This window comes from Anopheles maculipalpis, chromosome 3RL (genome assembly GCF_943734695.1).
Source record: "Anopheles maculipalpis chromosome 3RL, idAnoMacuDA_375_x, whole genome shotgun sequence".
Classification (NCBI taxonomy): Eukaryota; Metazoa; Arthropoda; class Insecta; order Diptera; family Culicidae; genus Anopheles; species Anopheles maculipalpis.
Genome location: NC_064872.1, coordinates 71503703 through 71525023, shown reverse-complemented (window position 1 = coordinate 71525023; position 21321 = coordinate 71503703). Strand labels below are relative to the sequence as shown.

At 40.5% G+C, this 21321-nt stretch overlaps 1 protein-coding gene across 4 annotated transcripts in view; it reads left to right on the top strand.

The window, feature by feature from the left end:
* The window catches only part of LOC126561962 (gamma-aminobutyric acid receptor subunit beta), a 60017-nt gene that overhangs the window by 16086 nt on the left and 22610 nt on the right, over window positions 1–21321 (top strand). For 2 of the 4 annotated variants that reach the window (XM_050218358.1, XM_050218356.1), the window contains exons 3-5: window positions 4139–4206; window positions 11318–11544; window positions 13045–13127. In XM_050218358.1, coding sequence (XP_050074315.1) covers window positions 4139–4206; window positions 11318–11544; window positions 13045–13127 — 378 coding nt within the window. Of the gene's footprint in view, window positions 1–292; window positions 361–4138; window positions 4207–11317; window positions 11545–13044; window positions 13128–21321 lie in introns of all 4 variants that reach the window. The other 2 variants (XM_050218357.1, XM_050218355.1) reach the window with 1 other exon arrangement.

The following is a 21321-nucleotide window of genomic DNA, read 5'->3' as shown; positions in this document are numbered from 1 at the left end:
CCAAACGCGCAGTAGATGAACGGAAATACTTCACACAAAGAAAACTTGCCGGAAGTTTGCAGCGTTTCTTTTGCCTGCCATTATTTGTTGTTTGTCTCGTAATCGTGACTGTGTTTGCTCAGGATTTTGCGCGCCCTTCTTACCCCAGTTTTCCACCCCTTAAAAATGCTTACTTACTTACTAACAGAAAAAAACATATCCTTCACGCGCGAGTGTGTGTTGTTGCTCATGTTGAAAATCTGTTTTAATCTGATTGCATTATGTTTTCTTACCACAACTATCCGTGTTTCAGGACCGCCGGTTGAAGTGGGAGTCACCATGTATGTGCTGTCTATCAGTTCGCTGTCTGAAGTTAAAATGGTACAATTCATATGACTAAGTACCTTCTCTGAAAAGAGCTATTATTTCCTTCTAACCCTATAAATTCCCTATATAACTCTCTCTCACTCTCTCTCTCTCTCCAACCACACCCTTGAATGCCGAAACAAAAGGGGTTCCAGTGATTATTATTACACCGATATTCGTTTAATGTCACTGTTTGATTAGTCTAACACCCGTAAAAGAATAATGTGAAGCGCTCTATCAAGCCCTCCGGAAGAGAGGCTTAACGCTACCACGCAGAACGAACTAGATATATTTGCAGGATTTTTTTTTTTCTCCAGTTCTGTATTTAGTTTTAGATTTTTCTTTTTGCTCAAAAAATATCGGCCTGGCCGTATTGCTCCTAATAATTTATTTTAACTCACAGTTTAAGTATCACAGGCCACCTGCCATAAATCAAAGGATCTTTCTTTAATTATTCTCACCCTCAGTCATCCCCGTAGACTTGTAAATTGAGTTTATATCAAATGAAGTACGTTCCATTTCAACCCACCAAATCACCAGTTTTTACTTTTCTTTATTTATTTATGTCTAGTTTTTTTCACATACTTCTTACTTCTTTTCATCCCTTGCCGCTTGTTCTGATATCTATTTAAAGAAACGCATTTCAGCGTCAATTAGACTAAGCGTATAAGCTAAACCTGATCATCTCGTACCGTTTTGCTCTACAGCGTACCTTCTAACTATTAAAAAGGCAATATTGCTAAACACACCTATCTGCGCTCAATGTTGTAGCGAATCTTACCGTAGCGAATTTCGATGTATTTGTCTCGTTTCGTTAGCTGAAGCACACGTTTGCCTTTTGTCCAATCCTTACTAGAATATCAACCACACCTCCACACTACTATCTCTCTACCGAACCGAAGTCTTTTACACGAAAGTATTCCGAAAAAAAACCCGCACAGTTAATGTTTACCATGTTGTTCTACAGTTCGAAAACTAGCCACCAAACATACCGATACTGCCATAACAGCATTTTTTCTTTTTTGAATCACTTTCAATCAACATGCACCATTTGTTCACACACATGTTTGGTTTTGATTTTGGTTATTACGTTTGAAACAGCACACTTACACAATCTACTAACAGCTTACAACTGTAAAACAATCCACAACACACAGCTATTTTTATTTTAAAAACGTATAACCAAGAGTCATTTTGAAACACTTTTTACCAGTTTGTTATTCTATATTCTGCTCAACTCAACCCATAATGTAAATAGGAATGATTAACGCTGCTTTGTAGCTATGGACCGAAATGAGTTTACTTGAGTGGGATCAAACCTAACTTTAGTTAATTTTTTCCAATACGTGCAAAAATGTAGTTTCATTTTTCAACCATTTCCTTAACACTTTCTCTGCACCATAATTAGCAAACTGGTTCCAAATCCACACCCGTGTACAACTCATCCCAAAACCCCCCGGAGGGGGCAGAGACACGTTTGCATTTGCAATGCACCCGACAAAGCAGTGTTAATCGTTTCTCTTTCAACACTTTCAACTGAAACTCCGACGCAAACAGAATGATCATTTCGCCAGCGCTCCGGCACATTTGACCCCGGAAGCTAACTCAAACTTCCACCCTTCACACCATTCTCCAATCGTAGTCATCCTCACCTACACTCACACACTTATGTACACAGCTATCGCCACACACCTACTCATACCGACAAAGTATCTTTATCGGCTCGGAAAACCAACTCAACTCAAAAACGGTGCTGACGGAAGTGCCTAAGCCTTTTAAGTACAAACGAAATCCTGCCAGACGATTCGGTGGTCATGGGATTGCCGTTGCCGTGGTCAAAACGAAACTCCAATGCATTTCAAATTAGATCTGGGCCCGTTCGCTCAAGGCCCGATTTGGACCAAAGAAAGGATTAAACGAAGCGACATCCTACCGGTTAAAGCTCGATGACAGATTTGTTATACCGTGTGCTATCTGCATTGTGTGTCCAAGCATTAGGCCACTACTCAATGGTGGTCCTTTTTTTTGGCATCTTTTGACAAACTGATAATTGTACTCAGTGGCTTAAGGCTCGATTCTTTGGTGAACCATTGACAAAGCTTGCTGCGGTGAGTCCAAACGGATGGTTTTAGCCATTCGATCAGAATTATGACATGTTTATCTAACATCTCGTTCATGTGGTAGCTATTTGGTCCTTATAATATTCCTAAAGGAAGAACAACAATTTGCATCTCATCCAGATTTATTGGTGGATTTGCGTTTCTTTTACACCCAAAACACTTGCCTCCGAAATTGAACGCAGTTTAATAACTGTGCGCTAGGTGGCCCAATTTTTCGTTTTGCTACGCACGCACACTCACTCGCACACGAAAATGCGCAAACGTATAGAAAACGGAAAACAGTTCAGCGAAACAAGTGCAGAAATCACGCGAAGGTGGTTCCGGAAAGCATCGCGAAAAAGAAAGCTCGTCAAAGCTACCATTCAAGAGTAATAAGCAGTGCTACACGATTTTATTTATGTTGAAGAACTTATTTCAATTGCAAGGTACAAAATGTCATTTAAAAATGTTCTTCTACGTTCGTATACTTTATATGTGCGATTTGCTAATCTTCGTAGACATCTGCTCTACAACAACTTAATTCAAGCTCAATTATACCGGCGTTTAAATCACGAAATTATTCTTTGTACAAGTATTACTAATAACACTTCTTTTAAAACGAGCAACAATCATGTTAATAATAATTTAACATGTCAACTGCATTATTCAGAGGATGGCATATTATATGGCTCTTAAAACTTTTTTATAATTTACATTAAAGCTCTCTTATGCATATCTTCTTTCATCGTCAATTATTAAAATTATACAAATAATCGACTAATGATAACAAAAAATGATCTAAAACATCTTACTAAACCATTAAATTGTTCGTTCTTCATTAACTAAGCAGATTTCTGTGAAGAAAAAACATTTTTAAAAACCCCTTAAACGATTTCTTCAGTCCCTGTTTAAACTTCCCTGCATTTTGTTGGCCATTGGCTACACTATTGTCTGATACGTTGCTGCTTTTTTCCTAGCCCACGAAAACGTTCCTAACGCTCCTATGTTAGCGGATTCAACGTAGCTACACTTTAAGTTCTTAAGCAAATGGATTATTCATCAATTGAGGGCCTTCCATTATCATCCCACTCATCCAAGCGATTATGTCCATGTCCAGTGCCAGCTTGAAGGACCCTGCCCGAATGCATACTACTGCTGCGTACAGCAGTCGCGGCTCATATTTATTCATATCTGGTTTTTCCTTCGGTTTGCCCTACAATGGCCCAGCCCACCATAACCATCTGCCAAAAGCCATCTAGCGAAGACGCGTAGCGGTATAAGTGATGTAATAATTTCCGAAATAAACATGGCTACTCTTCAACGATTTGGGCCTGAATCGCCGGGTATCATTAATGCTTTCATTGTTATACTCGAATCATCATCCTGCTTTCCTCCCCCTCTTCTGTCTGTTTCTCTCTCACCCACTCACTCACTTTGCGCTCTCTTTCACTCTCACTTTCTCCCTGCTCCCCGGTCGAACGTTTCGATTTCTTACTAATTACTGCTAGAACTCGTCTAAAGTCTTTGGTCTTTGCTCGTTCGTATCGCCGCCCGAATGTTCCACTTTGCTCGTCGTAAGCTTCACAGGGCTCCTACAGACTCAGCCGGTTGTCTATATCCAAAAATAGCCCCATCTAAAATCAACACACAAACAATGAAATCAAATTCATCTCGAATTGCAAACTCTGTTCCAGGTCCCCCAGTGGAGGTTGGTGTTACCATGTATGTGCTGAGTATCAGTTCAGTGTCGGAAGTGCTAATGGTACATAGAACAATGCTCACCAATTTATTTACATTCTAAGTGATTCCCCCCAAAATCAAACAATAACAACAAAAAAACAACCTCCAATACTGCCCAATAATATCCTCCAAATGTTGCCTAAATTTAAAAAAATATTTTAATTCTGCTAAATTTTTTTGAAAAAACAAAAACTACAAACTTAAGTAAACTTCTCAGTCTAGTATATCAGGTGGCAAGTGCAAAGTAAGCTCAAAATTGATAGTAATCTAACGTAACAAGCCTGATATTTGCATACAGAACTTCAAGAACAAGCCAAAATGACTGCTTCGCAATACTCTCGCGCACTGGCAAAGCAAACCCCGATGGAACCTGAACGCATCTCGCCCTTTGCCAGTGCGCGATCGCCAAAGGTTGCGGCCCAATTTCGTTCGATGTTTCGAAAGAGACCCGGTGCACTAGTGTGCAGCGCGCGCGTTCCAGTTCCGTTCCATTCTTCTACTCTCGCTGTCTTTATCTCTCTTTTTTACTATTTTTGCTGTCTGTTGTATGTGTGCATAGTCATATGTTTAAGAACAATACTAACATGCATCTCTAAGTGTGTATTTTATTTATCGTTTGCTTGATATAACTTACCACGAGCAGAACAAACAAAGTTCAACGACGAAACTGTTCGACCAATACCTGGTGCCCGGTACATTGTTTCCACTGCCCCCCAGTATGAGTTGGGCAGCATTGTCACGTACAAACAACAAACCAAAACAAAAGTTACTGCTGGCTAGTTCTATCGATTCTTCACTACATTGTGACATAGTTGTGCGTCTATAGCTACTTCACTATTACTAAGCCAACAGGACAACTCCAACTTTCTTTACCGTCCTATGTTTTGCCCTTTGTGTTGTTCAACAAATTCTCAATGCTTCATGTCTATCTACCGTTGCTGTTACAAATGTGTTAGATTATCGTTTCTAAATTGATGTACAATATCATTATAGAAACACTAGAGTACAATATGAAAAAAAAACCCCGCGACAATAAGTTTCCTTAAGAGTAATTCAATGGAATGAAAGTTTCGTTGCCCGAGCACCATACAGAAATGGTCCGGAAGAAGCTACTTTATACCATATTCAAAACGTTCAAAATGCCTGCATAGCTCTGTACTCTGTAGCAGTGTCAATTTTGATAGCTGTCAAAGTGCTTCTTGAGAGTGCTGGTGCGCTTACCGAACTGGTTGACATTTCGGCGCTTTATGAGCAGCTTTTAACAACGAAGTTCACATATAGTACAATGTGCAAAACGGGCCCATATAACCGTTCCGTTCTTCTCTATACATATATAACTATTATATAGTTCATCACTATGTATGTGTGTATGTGTGTTTGTGTGCGTGTGCAGCTACGTTATGTATGCCTTATTTATGTTTCGTTTTTTGTTGGTTTTCGTTCGTTTCTACCAAAAACCTTCTCTGATCAACCTGACCTGAACCTTCACAAAAACAACTTCATCTCTTTTTATATATCTCTCTATACTATTTCCGTCTCTCTGTTCCTCACTCTCTTTCTCTCTCTCCCCCCCCCCCTTTTCACTCTTTCTCAAAAGCAGTTTTTTTGCTGAAACCAGAAGTAGGCACACAAAACCATCAAGCGTTTCCCCCTTTCTTAGCAAAAAAAAAAGCCAATTCCGAGTCAATTTCTCAAAACCTCGCGAAGAATATGTCTAAGCATCGGTGGCAGATGATTTTTCCCAACTCGCAACAACAATAACACCTACACCGAACAGCTACACCCACTCAAGCACACAAACACACACGACAACGACACCAGCAAAACAGCTATCCACATCCACCAAACGGAAACGTTACGGAAAATGGTTTTCAAAAACTGACAGGACAATCTCGTTTTGTCCGTCAGTGTTGCGTTGCGTGTTTCACTTGTAACCTAACATGGGTGCCCAAGTGTTGCCGATTACTGATGGTTCAAGCTTTCTGCGTGGCTTCACTCCCTTCCACACTAGCCTACACCTCTAAAGCCCCTCCCCCCCCTCCGCTCCTCAACCCTCTTTCGATCAAAAACGGTACCCTTGGTGCCATGGCCATGGCCGGAAGGACACGTTAGTCGTTCCACAAAACCCACCAAACCACCGAAAGACCCGGTGTGCTCAACCTTGATCTCTGCTGTTCGCCTTCCGTTCGGTTCGTTTTTGGTTTTGTGGTTTTCCTTGTTTTGCGTCTCACAACCCTGAATACGACGGTTGTGTGCATGCATGTTTCGTAATCGTAAACGCCATATATAACGATCCAAGCCCTGACCCATGCTGCCCAGATATCATAACCCCACCCAGTAAACATTCACCCAATGCGTTTCTGTTGTGCGTTGTTTTCGTTTCTTTTCACCATTTCGTACAAAACCGCCATTCCATTTCTAATGCCAGCCATATTTAATCCTTTGCGATCCATTTTAACCTTGCCTATCTATTTCTATACACATCTGACTATCTATCAAACATCATCATCCTAATCATCATCACGATCATCATCCACCATGAGCTAACGTTTTGCGTAACCAAGCCCTCGTTCCAAATACCCCTTTTTCCGATAGGGGCCACTCACGCTCTATGCTCATGCGTTCACAGTACACAGTGCTTATGGTTTGTTTTTTTGCAGTATTTGTTTCCCATCTCTGGTTTCGTATCGGTTTGCCTATCAATAAAACAAAACTGAGCGCCGCCGTTTGACCGTGTGTGATTTTCGTTCGTTGTCTTTCCGACTGTACAAGCCTGGCGTGACTGCACCGAATTTATCGTCGATATTTTTGTTTCATGTTTATTGCTCAATTGCTATACCCTGTCGCGAACCTAGCCCCTGTTCGAAGCGTTTTGATTTAGCCTTATCGGTTGTAACTTCCAATCTATATATCTTCATGTTTCAACCCGGTACAACAACATTGTTTAATGCTCTTATCTTCTTTCTTTTCTACGTTTTGTATGTTAATAGTACATAAAGGTTATAGAGGATGTTTTGGCTAGCATTTTCTTGGCGGGCAGGCGTGTTGCTCCTTCTCTGCAGATAGCAAATCAATAGCTGATTTTTGCGAAGAAAATCTCAAACCTCATGAGAGTGTTTGTCGTTCGATGGGCCATAGAATTATATCTAAATTCTATGCCAACTTCTTCTATCAACAAGTAACATCTAAATTCAAGCAGTAGATTCACTAGAAAATAACTTCTAAACTGAACATTGCACAAAAATTGATAAGCGATGTCTTATAAGTCCCAATAAAATGCTAACAAAACTTGCCCAACTCGTTCTCTAATGTTCAGATAGTTTGCAGCAACTACAGTATACTGTCACCACAGGACGTGACTTTATTGTGGGAAGTAGTTAAATTTATAGTATCTAAAAATGATGCTTACAGTTTGCTGAACTGTTTAACGTGTTGTACCTATTCAGTTTTCCGAAGTTATCATAATATTTCAAAACATAAATTGCAAAAATATTAACAATACATGGCTTCATCCGCTTCAGGTATCGTACGTTCGGAATGAGCACGGAATATATGCTCAAATTTATAGCAGCTCAAATGTGAGCTTTTAACTGTGAGCGAAGACAACTGTTAACAGTTAAACCTTTTATGGAATAATGCCATTTTTTTTAAATATCCAACTATATCCACTACGATCATCACTTAAAAGACCCATAGAACTGGACCAAGCAGATGGAAATGTTAATGTTTGTGTAATTTTGTTCTCTTTCTTATTTCTTTCGTTGCCTAAGAAGAAAAAAAAAAGCGGGAACGCCTTAGTACGTAAGCAAAAGGTTCATCTTCATTATTTTACCCATTGTACATTCGTTGTGACGCTCATACTATGCTCTCATCTCAACAAGTGGTTGGCATTTATGATAATTTTCTGAATGTAATTTTATCGACAATTAGCAAAAGCAACAACAACAGAAAAAACCAAACAAACATAATGAGTCCGTAATGTACGCCGCCTAAACTGCCCATGAATGGTTTTTTGGCGATCGGGCTCACCAGAACAGTACAGCCTTAACGAGCCTTCACCGAAACACTCTTGCTCGCCGAGTACCCCGTTGCCATTATCGCCGGTAACGCCATTTTGTCCGTGCAGCACCTCACCTGGACCGAGGCTCGCTCAGCGGCTGGAATGGCAGAATGCGTTTTCGTGTGCGTGTGTGTGTGTGTGCGTTTTGTCTTGATTTATGATACATATTTATATATCTATACATACATATTGCTTTTCTATCCGAGCTTCGAACTCGTTTAATCGCAGTGAAAAACCACCGTAAAACTAGTAGCCGTGTGAATAGCTCTCTTTCAATCCCTCTCTTTCTCACTCTCTCTCTATCTCTCTCTCTCTCTCTCTCTCTGTCTCGCTATGTCCCACAGCCGTACCGTTTTTTGTGTAAGTGTGCCTAAACATACCCCTCAAGCCCTCCAGGAACAAGTCCACAAAACCAAATTAACTATAATAACAAACATAGCATCGATTGATTAAACAAACGGGTGAAAAACACTCCCAAACACTGGCAATAGACGCTCACAAAGTGCAGTACTTCAACTTAGAGCAGCCGAACCTGTCGTGTTTCTTCGACTCATTTTTCTGCGAACAAATCCCCCTTTGGTCTTTATCGATTCGAATCTTTGTTTTGTTTTAAGCAAGTCAAACGCTCTTTATCCAGTCAAAACCAGCGGCAAACAAAAAAAACACATTTTTTTCTTCTCTATTCTCGTATTTTTCATCCGTTGTTCATTTTTCTGTCTACCAAATTTTCGTTTTTACTTCGTCCTTTTGTAGCATCAAGGTGTGTGCGTGTGATTTTTTTTATTTCTTCTTATCTGTGACGTACATTGCTCTATTGTATCGGTTAACGGTGTGCGTGTAAGTTTGTGTTTTATACAACTTTTCAAAGAAAATGTTCCATTTGAAGCTCCCCGCAAGCTTTGCCCTGTCTGGAAGGTGTGCGGTGTGCGAGAGATATCAAAACATCCATCCTATTTCTGGATCTCTCTTCGTTCTCACCAAAACCTTTCTTTCTTTTTTTCTTCCCCAACAAAATGGTTTTCCATAATGTTCCTAAACCGTCCCTTACCATGTTTTACCATTTTTGTTATCAACCTTATCTCACCCCAGCTTTCGGTTGGTTTTCGCTTCATTCGACTATTAATTTCGACCCTCAAAAATCTTTCCGTCTCTGTGATCATATTATTCAACTTTCGTCGTATTGGTTTTGCATTAGCGGTGTTATCATATTATGCTTCGTGTAATAGTGCATTTATTACATTCTGACTATCGCTCTCTCATGTCATTTACTTTAATCACATATTTAAGGTGATCGTATATGAATCTGTCTATATAACGCATACATAGATATTCTTATCAGTCCACAATTCTCTGAAGGAATAATAGTTTAAGTTTAGATTTATGTATTACTTGTACACGTATCACAGCAGTAACACAAAATTATGATCGTCTATAAGATATAACACGCAATCCAACACCTACCAGCAATGTTACCATGAATCCTTCATCCTCCTCATCAACCCGTTCCGAAGCAGATATTGATGTAAACTTTTATTCATTCGCCTTTCCATTCGCTTTCCTACAAATAATCACGCTTTATAATCCTTTACACAATACCAACCTGCCCCAGGAAATGTTATTGGGACCATCAATGATAGATTTTCATCCCCATTTCATTCAAATTACTCACCATTCGACGTATGTGTGTGTGTGTTATCGCATTAGTTTCACCCCGAAATTAAATTAAATGTGTTCAAAACTCTATTACCACCGCACCCCTCCCCCCTATTCCCATACTCATATAATCAGTGTTGATTTTGAGTTTTCTCACAATGAGTGTCGCACTCACGATTGTGTGCAATATATATACTATTAATCCTTACGTATTTCGCCTGTGTTAGTAGATGTATTGGTGTTTATTATGTTTCCAGTTTATCACACAGTTTCAAAGGTTCAAGTAACAACAAAAAGGGGATGGAAAGAACTTCCACGCCTTCAAAAACCGGCTCACCCGCTTGAACTTTAGCATACTGTGGCAAAATTGCTATCCTTTCAATATTGTACCCACTAGAGCTTCTCGGTAACCAACCACTTAGCAAAATGCTTTCGTTAGTCTCTTTCAATTAATCAAAATAAAATTAAAAAGTAATGCTAGGGAATTGAATCATATAAAACTGTATGGATTTAAGTAAAGCAGAGGAATCAAAATCACTTCGAAAAAGATAGCTTCAAAACTATTTGACCCCTTTTCAACCCACCCCACCCAAGTCTCCCAGGCTTCCCGATCACAGTTTCCTGATCCCAGTTTCCCCCTTATTCTCACGCTCTTCGCACATCCACTCTAGTGCTCTAGCGTGGATGGTGAACTGCTGAACAAACATATAACGTGTTCTCTTTTTTCTCTTTTTCTTCCCATTTCTTTCTCTTTCTCTGCTCTCTCTCTTTCTCTCTTTAATCTATCTTCATGATCCGCTGCCAAAAAAAAAAATACAATCAAAAATTCAAATACTGTAACGTATCCCAAACATCCTGCCAAAACAAAAACCCCCTTTAAAATGCGTGCGAAATGCGAATTTCTCGCCCAAAACGCACGCACGACGATGTATCATCTGAAACCCTCATCATTCGTGCTTGATCAAAAACGATCACATCCAATCAAATTGCTCATGATGTGTGAACTCGCACCACAACACAAAAACACACTTCTTCAATTCGACCTGTCGCTCGAAAAACGCGTCGCACCAACGCGAATCGGAACCCGGAAATTCTGTTCGCGTGTCATCTGCAATATCGGTACAATTTATTCGAACCGCATCAAAAAAAAAAAAAAAACTCGCATCTTCACACAACCATACAACGCCTATTTCGTCGTGAAAATTGTGTAACCCACTCAAACGCAACGCAACTTCAAAACAACTTCGAATTTCACAACCATCTCCACCACGACCATAAAACCCAAAATACCAACCAACGATCCCGCATTGCTTTCTGTTTCTACCAAATTTGCGCAACACACACACCCAACAATCATCGGTCAACGCGATAACTTCCTACGCCTACGGAACGCGCGAAACCAACGGAAACAATTGTGCAGGATTTCACATTGGATTTTTACTTCCGACAATTTTGGACTGATCCCCGTTTAGCTTACAGAAAAAGGCCGGGTGTTGAAACGTTATCAGTTGGATCTGAGTTCATAAAGAATATTTGGGTACCCGACACGTTTTTTGTAAACGAGAAACAATCATACTTTCACATAGCAACAACTAGCAATGAATTTATAAGAATACATCATTCTGGATCAATAACTAGAAGTATTCGGTAAGCGCTCGATTTTTTTCCCCCCTTTTATTACTATTAATGTTACCGTGCTATTACTGTCGTTTGTTTCATTGTTTCCCCCTCCCCCACCTAACCCAACACCCACCCAGCTCTCCCTTAAACATTATTCGGTGTACTTTCGTTGTCCCGTTGCTAGAGAACGTCACCAAGCCACCTTCTTCTGTTTCGATGTATCCCATTGCTCCCAACATCCCAACAACCAAAGGATACACCTTAGGTGTCCTTTAATTTCCCGAGTTTTTAGAGCCCCGTTGTTGCCAGTCCCGCTCCGATTGAGATGTATCGTTCTATTTCACAATTGGCGTACCATTACACGAAATGGAACGAATCATCTGCGCAAAGCGAATCGTTGTTTGGTGAGATTTTAAAAAATTCGCAAGCATCAAACCAAGTCTTCGACCAATCCGGTACGAAAATGTCCATACGAATCTCCTGAGCAACGAACGCATTGTCAATCAGAACCGTCCCACCCTTCCCTAAGTGTTTAGTTTTAAGACACCGTTTTCTTCAAGCAGCAATGCTTGAGTAAGCGTTAAGCAAAACAACACACCAATCAGCAACCGAAAATCTACGTTACGTCGAACTCAATGCCAAGAAGCTACTACAGTTTTCTTGATACACTTCGGCCGGTATACTGCTCGAAGGTGTATGATTTAAACTGTCGGTGGAGAAAGCTTAGGGGTCCTTCAAACGAAAAAAAAAACGCAAAATAACACCCCAGCTTTACTACGATCTACTTTGATGTGATCTTATCTATTCTAAACATATGCAAAAGCAACGTTAAAGAAAGTTAACAATCAAATTCATTCTCGTTTACATATATCTTAAAGTTCATTTCAGTAACATTGCTATAACAAATATTTAAATATAAATAACCGTATTCAAAAGCATCACAAAATATTTATAAAATCAATTTCACATCAGTACTAACTGTTGAAAAGATACATTTTTCAATCGTTTAAAAAAAAAACAAACATCAAAACAATTCTCCTCTCTACCATCAACGATCGTCAAACTTGAATGATAAAGTAATGGATTACTGTGAGAAAATCCTTGCAGATCTGTCGTGTATCCTGTCACTGTCAAGGACACGCACTGCAAAAGCTACGCAAACTAAGAATGATAATTAAAACAGCCTACCTGTTTTGCACCCTTTTGCCAACCCCTCCAAACACCCACCAATCCACCAAGTGTGTATCGAGAGATATTGGAACTTGCTACTAAAAACTGTAAAACAACACTCACACACTGTTCCCTGTTCTCCATCAATATCCTTCCCCGATCCCGCGAGCCTACTCCTTCAGGTTCGCTTTCATCCCACCAAATAAACACACTAAACAAACACACTCTCACCGTACAACGACAGCTCAAGTAATAGCCAATATTGTAATGCAGAGAATTGAAAGAGAAACAAAAAATTCAAAACATTGGATTCTATTGTAAGTACACGTTGTCTCATTATGCTTATTACTATTGCAGATTAACAATCACAGCATCATGTCCAATGAATTTACAATATTTTCCAATGGATAGACAATTATGTCATATAGAGATAGAAAGCTGTAAGTATCTACACAGGCGTTACCAACGCGTAACCAACCCTCCCTTCACACACTACACTACACTACACTTGAAAAAAAAACACACACATCAGGACATAAACCAGGACAGAGTACGTTAACGAACCCAAACTTTCCCCCCATCTCAGTTTGGAACTCACACACGCCTACCGCTAGAAAGCAAAAGACACGCAGAAAAGACTGTGAAATGAAGCGACCTCCACTAGCGACGCCCACCTTGCAGAAGCGCGGAAACGTTGACACAGGCCGGGAGCCTTCGGACTATTAGTACCCCTGTATGAATGGGGGGGAGGGGGGATGCAAGGCAAGAGTGCATATAGTGGACCGGCAACAGCTATTGCCCCTATGCAGAAAGGGGCCGCTTGATGGCCCTTGGTTGGACTGTTGCTATTTTTTCCTCTCACTTGCAACTTGCTCCCCTCCCCTGCGATGTTTACCCTTCAATGTCTCTATAGCTTGAGGTTTCAAGCAATCCAGCTGCCGCCCACCAGCAAAGCAAAATGCCTATTTTTGTATCCTTCCGAAAGGCTCACTTTGGTTTTGTTTTTGCCCCCACAAGCACCTTTGTTTGTTACTTCCTATTCTCTTCTTCTACTACTACTTGCTCTCTCTCTTTCTCTTGCTCTCTTTCTCTCTCTCTCTCTCTCTCTCTTTCTCTTTCTGTTTTCTATATCTCTTCTTCTTTTTGTTGCCTCCAATACTATTTAAAACAAAAAAAAAACCTCCCCCGATTATGCCTCTCGTTTCCTCGTTTTCTGCGTTCGCCGACCACTGCAATACTACTGCAAAGCAACAAGCAACAGTAAGAAGAAAAAAAAAGGAAAGGAAGAAAATACAAAAATGCGACATGTTTCACGGAAACTTTCCCACAAACACCCACTGTGCTTGAAATGCCTCCCTTTATCTGACAAACCTGCAGCTGAAGCTTTATGGCACACTATAAGCATTATGTGTATTGTGTGTTTATGTGTGTGATATAATACATCATGCCTCACGCTCACCCATCGTTTTGCGATCGGGTTTCGATCGTTTGTATTTCATGTAACGCTTCGATTTAGATTAAAGCCAAATTTTGCTCACCAATGCTCTTCACCGAAAGCCAAAAATATATACGTAAAAAAAAAATAAAGAACTCAATAAGCGCCCACAAATTCACCCAAAACGCAGCAAGCTCAACGTAACGTTTGCAAGCTTTAAAGCTTTAGTTTATGCGTTATCGATTTATGCGATTTTGGTTTTGTTTTCGTTTTTGATCTTTCCGTTGCTATGTATGCAGCTTCGAAATTCCAAACGTTATACTCGCTCTATTTGGATTTTTCAACAGCTTGTGTATAGCAATCAACTTATGCTTTGTTTTATAGCGGTAGCTTTACAACGGAAAGGGATTTGGATTTTTGTTTTAGTATTTTTTGTTTTAAAGCTCCTCATGCCTGGAATGCAGCCAGTACATTCAACCAGTACATTCGTTCATTCAATACATTCGATTCCATTTTATCTTAACGCGGAGGTGAGCATACAACTTAAAACTACAACAATCAGAAACGAAGCATGTTGAGTGAAGCCAAAAATGTGTACGATTCTTGCAAACCATTGAGTCGTTTTCGTTTCCACAAATGTATGGAAGGGCCCAGCTTTGTTATAATGTGCGAAACGTTCCTGAAACACGATCCTTGAGCGACAGACACGAAATCTCTTTCATCTGCCGATTTGCCAGATGCAGCTAAGCACAGTGGGACGCCGGGGCCGCAGCCCAAAACCAGTCTGTCGTCAGCCCAACTCTCCGTTCCTTCGGTGTGTCGACGGCGCACGGAAAGAATGATGCTCGTCCGGGGAAACTCTGTTTTTTCCAACGGAAACGACAAGCCCGAAAGTTTGCGTGCAAAACATTTCGTATTTTCGATTTATCAGACCAAACTCTTCGCTATTTCCCCAATTTTTCTTTCACCAAACCAAACACCACCTGCAAAACATGGAAGGCTGCAGATACCTGCCACACAATTTTGTTAACAAAAATTTCAAAAAAAAAAGGCTAACTATGACAGCAACGATCGTACGCTTTCTTGTACGTGTACGATTTTTCTTTCGTTTGTTTCTCTTTGTTTTGGTTTTCTATGTAAACACACAACCAACAACTTTGATCTTTGTTTTCACATGTCTGAAATGCTCTTTTTCCTTGAAGCAACAAGCTTTGTTACACACGATTAAGCGTGAAAAGCTTTGTTAACTTTTAATCAAAAAAACAAGGTTCCTATGTTTACTCTCCACTAACGAAAGCTCAATCGAGTTTTTGTCCCGTTTTGACGATCGCTAAAAGCAACCTTTGCTTTCAATTTTTGTTTTGATGACGTTTTTGTTTGATCGTTAACATAAGAGATGATTCTTTATTTTAATTTTCTCATATATTTTCCCCATTTTCTACTCAACTTTCTCCTTCATTTTCATGTGTTCAATGTCATCAAAACATTTTACATTTATCAGTTTACAAAGTTTCATTATTTCATTGATCTTTCTGTTAAGCTTCCGTTGTGATATTGTATTTTTAAGTCTATGCGCATATCCATTTTTCTTACATTCCTTCCATCATTCCGTCGACAGTTGTTTATTATCCTGTTTATTCCTATTTCAGCTACGAGTCTTTCAAACAAGTTAACCAGTTTTAACACAGGTTTTGAACATAAAAGTCGCTAATCGTCTGTTAACGTACCTTGTGGGGTTCCCACCATTTTATATTTTTTTCTGTTCTCCTTCCATACCTCTCTCGACTCTTACATACTAATTATACTTATTTTCATTGTCAACTACTTCATTTTACTCATTGGCTAGGCAATTGATGATTTGCGTACTGCAACAGATGAGATGTTGCGCATCAAGGAAAACAAGAATTCTGCTACCTTGCGAATCCTCTAGGCAGGTCTTATGCTGTGCTGCACTTTAATGCATCTCTCTTTAGAACGGGTTTCATAACACACAAAACACAGTATTTTAATGTATTATTTTTGTTGTTTTTTGGTTTTTTATGCCTTTTTTCATTATTCAAAACCGAACAGCAATACCGTGAATATTATACTTCGGTAAAGCATTTTATTTTATAGTTGCTCTCTGTTTCCGTTTTATTTTACGTTTCCTTTTATTTTCATATACAATACCTTCTTTGGCCTTTGTGAAACATTTTGAATCATTATTACTTTTCTATATTTGCTCCACTTTGCTCATATTTTCGAACTGCGTATGAATTATTAAACAATAACCCCAAAACCTTCATTACCTATTGTTGGTACGGCTTTTTCACCGACCATTCGATTCGATTTGTATTGTTTTGTCGAATATTTTCATTTCTCTACTTGATTATGTGTTTTTGTGCATTTCCTCTAACACACAAAATATCTTCTCACATTCGATCTGTTCACCTTCATATTTATCTTACCCTCACTCTGTATGCTCCCACCATAACCTACCCATTCACAGCTGTTAAATATATCCTTCTCTTCCTTCTAACATTTACATCTCGTCTCGTTCAACTCACCGTTTCAACTCACTCTCGCTCGCTCGCGTCTATTCACGCGAAAATGCCTCACTGCGCGTTCGCATAATCAGATCAGAAAAACGTCACACTCCCACTCCAACCCTTCCACTTCCCCCCCCCCTCCTTCACCCACCTTGGTTCCTTTTACCTTCCCCCCCCCCGCACATTCTGATCCTTTCCAAACGCTCCGCTCCATCATTTCACGTCATACTGAACTGCAAAGTTTGAATAAATTACTACGGTTAATTATCGGTCGCCTTCTCTACTACAGCAACCGCAGAAGGTTGACTAAGACTGTAAAGTCTCTCAAAAAAAAAAAAAAGAAAACCAAACAAATACAAATCCACAAATTATCTACAAATACATTTCCAAAAAACCAATTCAACCAAAACCAAAACTAGTCTGCCAAACCAATAGCAAAACTGAACTGATGTCGCGCCTCCATCAGGTTGTGACATACTATCGCACACACAACGTGTTAATTTTTCAAATTTTCTTTGTTTGATGTACTTTAAAACACCTCTCTATCTCTACCCTACACGTTTCTCTCTGTTGCTCCTATACTCCTGTCTTGTCTAACTGCTCACGCCTTATCGAGCCGAATTTCAAACGATTTTAAACATCGTTGCCTAACAACATTTTTCTACAGACAACAGCTCAACTTGTTCTTTAGAACACATTTTAAAATGGTTGAAAAAATTAAACAGTTTGTTCGTAGCTTCGTTTGCCAGTAATGTATTCTAGTATCGAGTATTATTTCAAATAATTTAGTAAATGAGAATGGTTTTTTTATTTTCTCCCTAGTTTATAGTTAACCCCATAAATAGCTAACATCTTTTTCGTTTTGAACTTCTTTGCACTGCTGCAAACTTCTTCCAACTTCCAGATAATCTATTTTCCACCATCTGCATCTGTTTTCGTAAAACTTTTCCATTCCGATCGTCTTCAATCAGTAAACTTTTCGCTCCACATTGTACATTCGCAAAAGAAACCGTAAGCCTCGCCTGTCGCTGCAAAGGTTTTCTGGATTTCTCAAATCTCAATCCATTCGACCCCGCAGAAAGCGAAACCATGCTATCATTGAGATTGCATTTTTCCCCCAGGAGCGATCAATTTAAGTCATCAATCTTCGGCTCTGACAGAAACGAGGCCACATACACACACGCGTAGGATGCTCCTGCTATGGGTTGGGTTCTCCGTCATGGTGCTTTTCAGCTTTTACCGTGGTAATCCTGGAGCTTGGGGAAATGACGGTGTGTGTGTGTGCGTATCGCTAATGTAAAAATCCATCTAATGAAAGACAGCTTTCATCAGCCTCCACCAAACACTCTCCTACCAAGATGTATCACACAATTCAACACATTGTAACGCAGTTTCTTTCTGCTTTGTTGCTTTTTGAGGCCGTCAAAAGATGGATGAAGCTGGAAAAATTTGGTTCCAAATGATGCAGGCTTTTTCCATCGTTAGCTGCATTGTCGCGTAACTGCATGATAATCAAATCATCGACTGATTGTTTGAGCTGTTTCTCCACAAGCGATTCTAATAAATGCAATTCATTGTGATTTCGTTTGCGAAATTACGAGGTCTGTTATTATGTAGAAACAGAATGTTCTAGTTTCAATTTGTGATGCCCCTAAAACAACGACGATAATGCTTCCCGGTTTCAGTTTCTTCGAAGACTTAAAATAGTTAATTTTTTTGCGAGAATCGGCTCGCTAAAGCTCCACCCTTGAACATCATCCACCACACACTAACTAACAACCACAATTGAACCGTTTAACTTTATCTGCCAACATGCCACACCTGGGCATGGCAGCCTCAAACAGTAAACTCAATATCCAAAACTCGGTAACGGTGAAGAGACAGTCGAAAAAATAACAACGAAACATCCTACTTAACGACCGGAAACACTTTGCGGTTTATTGCACCTGCTACACCTGATAGCACAAGTGGCTCGGAAAGTGAAAAAACACACACACACACACATTCACGCGCACACACACACAACCACAATCCTTTTCGGGATGGTCATACTTTTTCCGGTCGCTTGGAAAGTGCTGTGCTGCTTGCCTTATCTGGGAAACGCGCTTCATGTGTAGCGCTTTCATGTGATATCGACTTCCTTTTTCGTCCCGCTGCTACTACTAGACGGTCGATCATCTTTTGCTAGCTTCCCGCCGTTCGCTTTTCCGTACCCCCATGAAAATGCTTCCAAATTGCTCTTCACCACCAAAATCCCTACCAAGCTTTTTTTCTTTGTGGTTGCGCTCAAAAGACGCCCGGCGGACGGCATCCGTCCCGGAAGCCAAAAAATCGAACACTTCCGCTACGCGAAAAACGCCGTACCAAAATCTTCGGCCAACCACGATAAATCAGCACTCCAAAGGACTTTGGGATGGTTTGGTTTTTCGTACCAAACGGATGCTAGGCCGCCAACAGCAAAAAATGCGGAGAGATCGATGCCGTTATTATGGCTTTTATCGCGCTCCTTTCAAGCACACGCTACTCACCACAGAAAACCACCCATTACTTGCGGTTTGTGGTGGTGAAAACACGTCTGTGTTTTATAGTGGATTAGTTTGAGCTCCATCCAAATGGGGTAAAAACCCGTCCCGACGTCCTTTTTTTGTATGCAGGATGCATCGTTGCTTTATGATGCTTTTTTGGGACGTAAAACGAGAAGATTTTAACATTCCATTCAAGTTTTCCATACTCCTTTTTTCCGTGACGAATCTCACGATTGACGATCGTCTCAAATGATAGCTGCGTCAGGTTGTAGTCCAAATTTTTAAACCATTTTTTCCTGCCACTTTTTATGCTGGAGTAAAGACATGTGTCATGCTCACACGCACAAAAGTTTAATTTTTTCGACGGTTCAGTTCTTTCCCCGCTAAATTTCCGCTTCGTAATAGTCATCCGCAGCTTGAACGATCGAATGATTTCTCCAGTAAAACGTGAAGAGCGATTGATGGACGTCATTCGCATCTAAATAGTTGGGAAAGTTTTTGGTCGATGGGCGAAAAAAATTCATGTAGACACATGACACCGGCGACGCGACATCCTTGATGTTTAACTCTGTGTAGAAGAAAGCATACACACACGTACGGTAACAAGTCCTGGTAAAGAAGGTAAAAAAGTTCCACATGGTTTGCGCCACATTTTTCCATCTCAACAAACAAAAGGAAAAAAGACACCTTCTAAGTAAAAGAATTGTTTGAGAAAATTGAAAGCCTTAAATGAAAGACACTATCTGGGACACGGAAGGAAACACAAATGGAAGCATTTTGCAACTTCTCATCTCCTCACCAGGCGAACAAAAAAAAAAAGGAGACTTCGTGCGGGACTTCTCGGTGGATGGAGGGGTACAGATAATTGACTGATCAAATATGTCCTACATAATACACATTCGTTGCCACATTCGTCTTCGTTCGTGGCAGCTTTCAGCCTATTGTGAGACTTTACATGTGTGTGCCTGCATGTTAGCGTGTGTGTGTGTGTGTACATTTCTTTTCCATCTTTTTCATCGTCAGCAGCGATCAGGGTCTCATCATCAGGCACCAGCAGAAGAACCTCATCATCATCACCCATTGCCTTTCAACGGCAGCTTGCAAGTTGGATCAATTTCATCCCAAAGCGAAAGACATTCCTGACGCCTCGGCTCTCGGGCACTTTCCAGCCAGCACCACCCACAACGGAAGTGCCACCAGATGGTACCCCCATCCCCAATTTCTTGCAACCCAATTTTCTTGCTCTCCCTGGTACTGGCGCTGTATATGCTGCGGTAGGCTCATCCCAACGTGTCAAGATGATGATGGCTGGAAGGCGGTGATGGTGCCGATGATGATGGTGCTTGGCCTGAAAAGAAAAAAAGCCATACTTGTGATGTGTATGGATGGCGTCTGACAAACCTTGCCTTGGTGTTTGGTGATGATCGTACCTTATAGTCAAAGTTTGCTCCATTTTCTTCTCTAGTTGTTATCTTTGGGTTTTTTTTTTTTTGTTGCTTCTTGCTCTTCTCTGGACCGAAGCAATTTCCTACCCCAATTTTACATTCGCCGCCCTTTGCATTGGTTTGGCGTACAAGGCGGAAATGTGGCCTCGTGTTTTTCCATTCCCGGAAAACTCACATCCGGACACGAGCAGTAAGGTAGTTTTACAGCCTTGCATAACGCTTCTTTCTCACTCGCCTTACCGTAAGCCGCAGGTCTGCATCAAATGGACATCACCTATTCAGGGCAGGCAGGCTTCTGATCGAACTTAAGCAAACTCATCTTGCAGAAAGATGTATACGGTCATACGATCTACCCGTCTTCCCTAGTTGCTTCCCTCTCCCAACGTTTATATCGTAACACAGCGTTTCAATGGCATCAAATGTCTCTTTGCCGAACGTTTCGAGAGTTGGGCTGTTGGTTCGAAAAATTTCCACACATCCATTGGCGCATTATATTACGTTGCTGGTGTCATCTTCCAAAGGACACACACAGAGCACAGCGGGCAAACAATTGGTTCGAATTGTAGACGAACTTTCACAAACGTCGTGTCCGGTCTGTAGTGCGCACGTGTCCTGCAAGAAAGATGCGCTGCAGGACGATGCGGGTTCCTTTCGGAGGATGGATATTGTTTGCACTGAGCTGAGAAAAATCTAGGTGACAA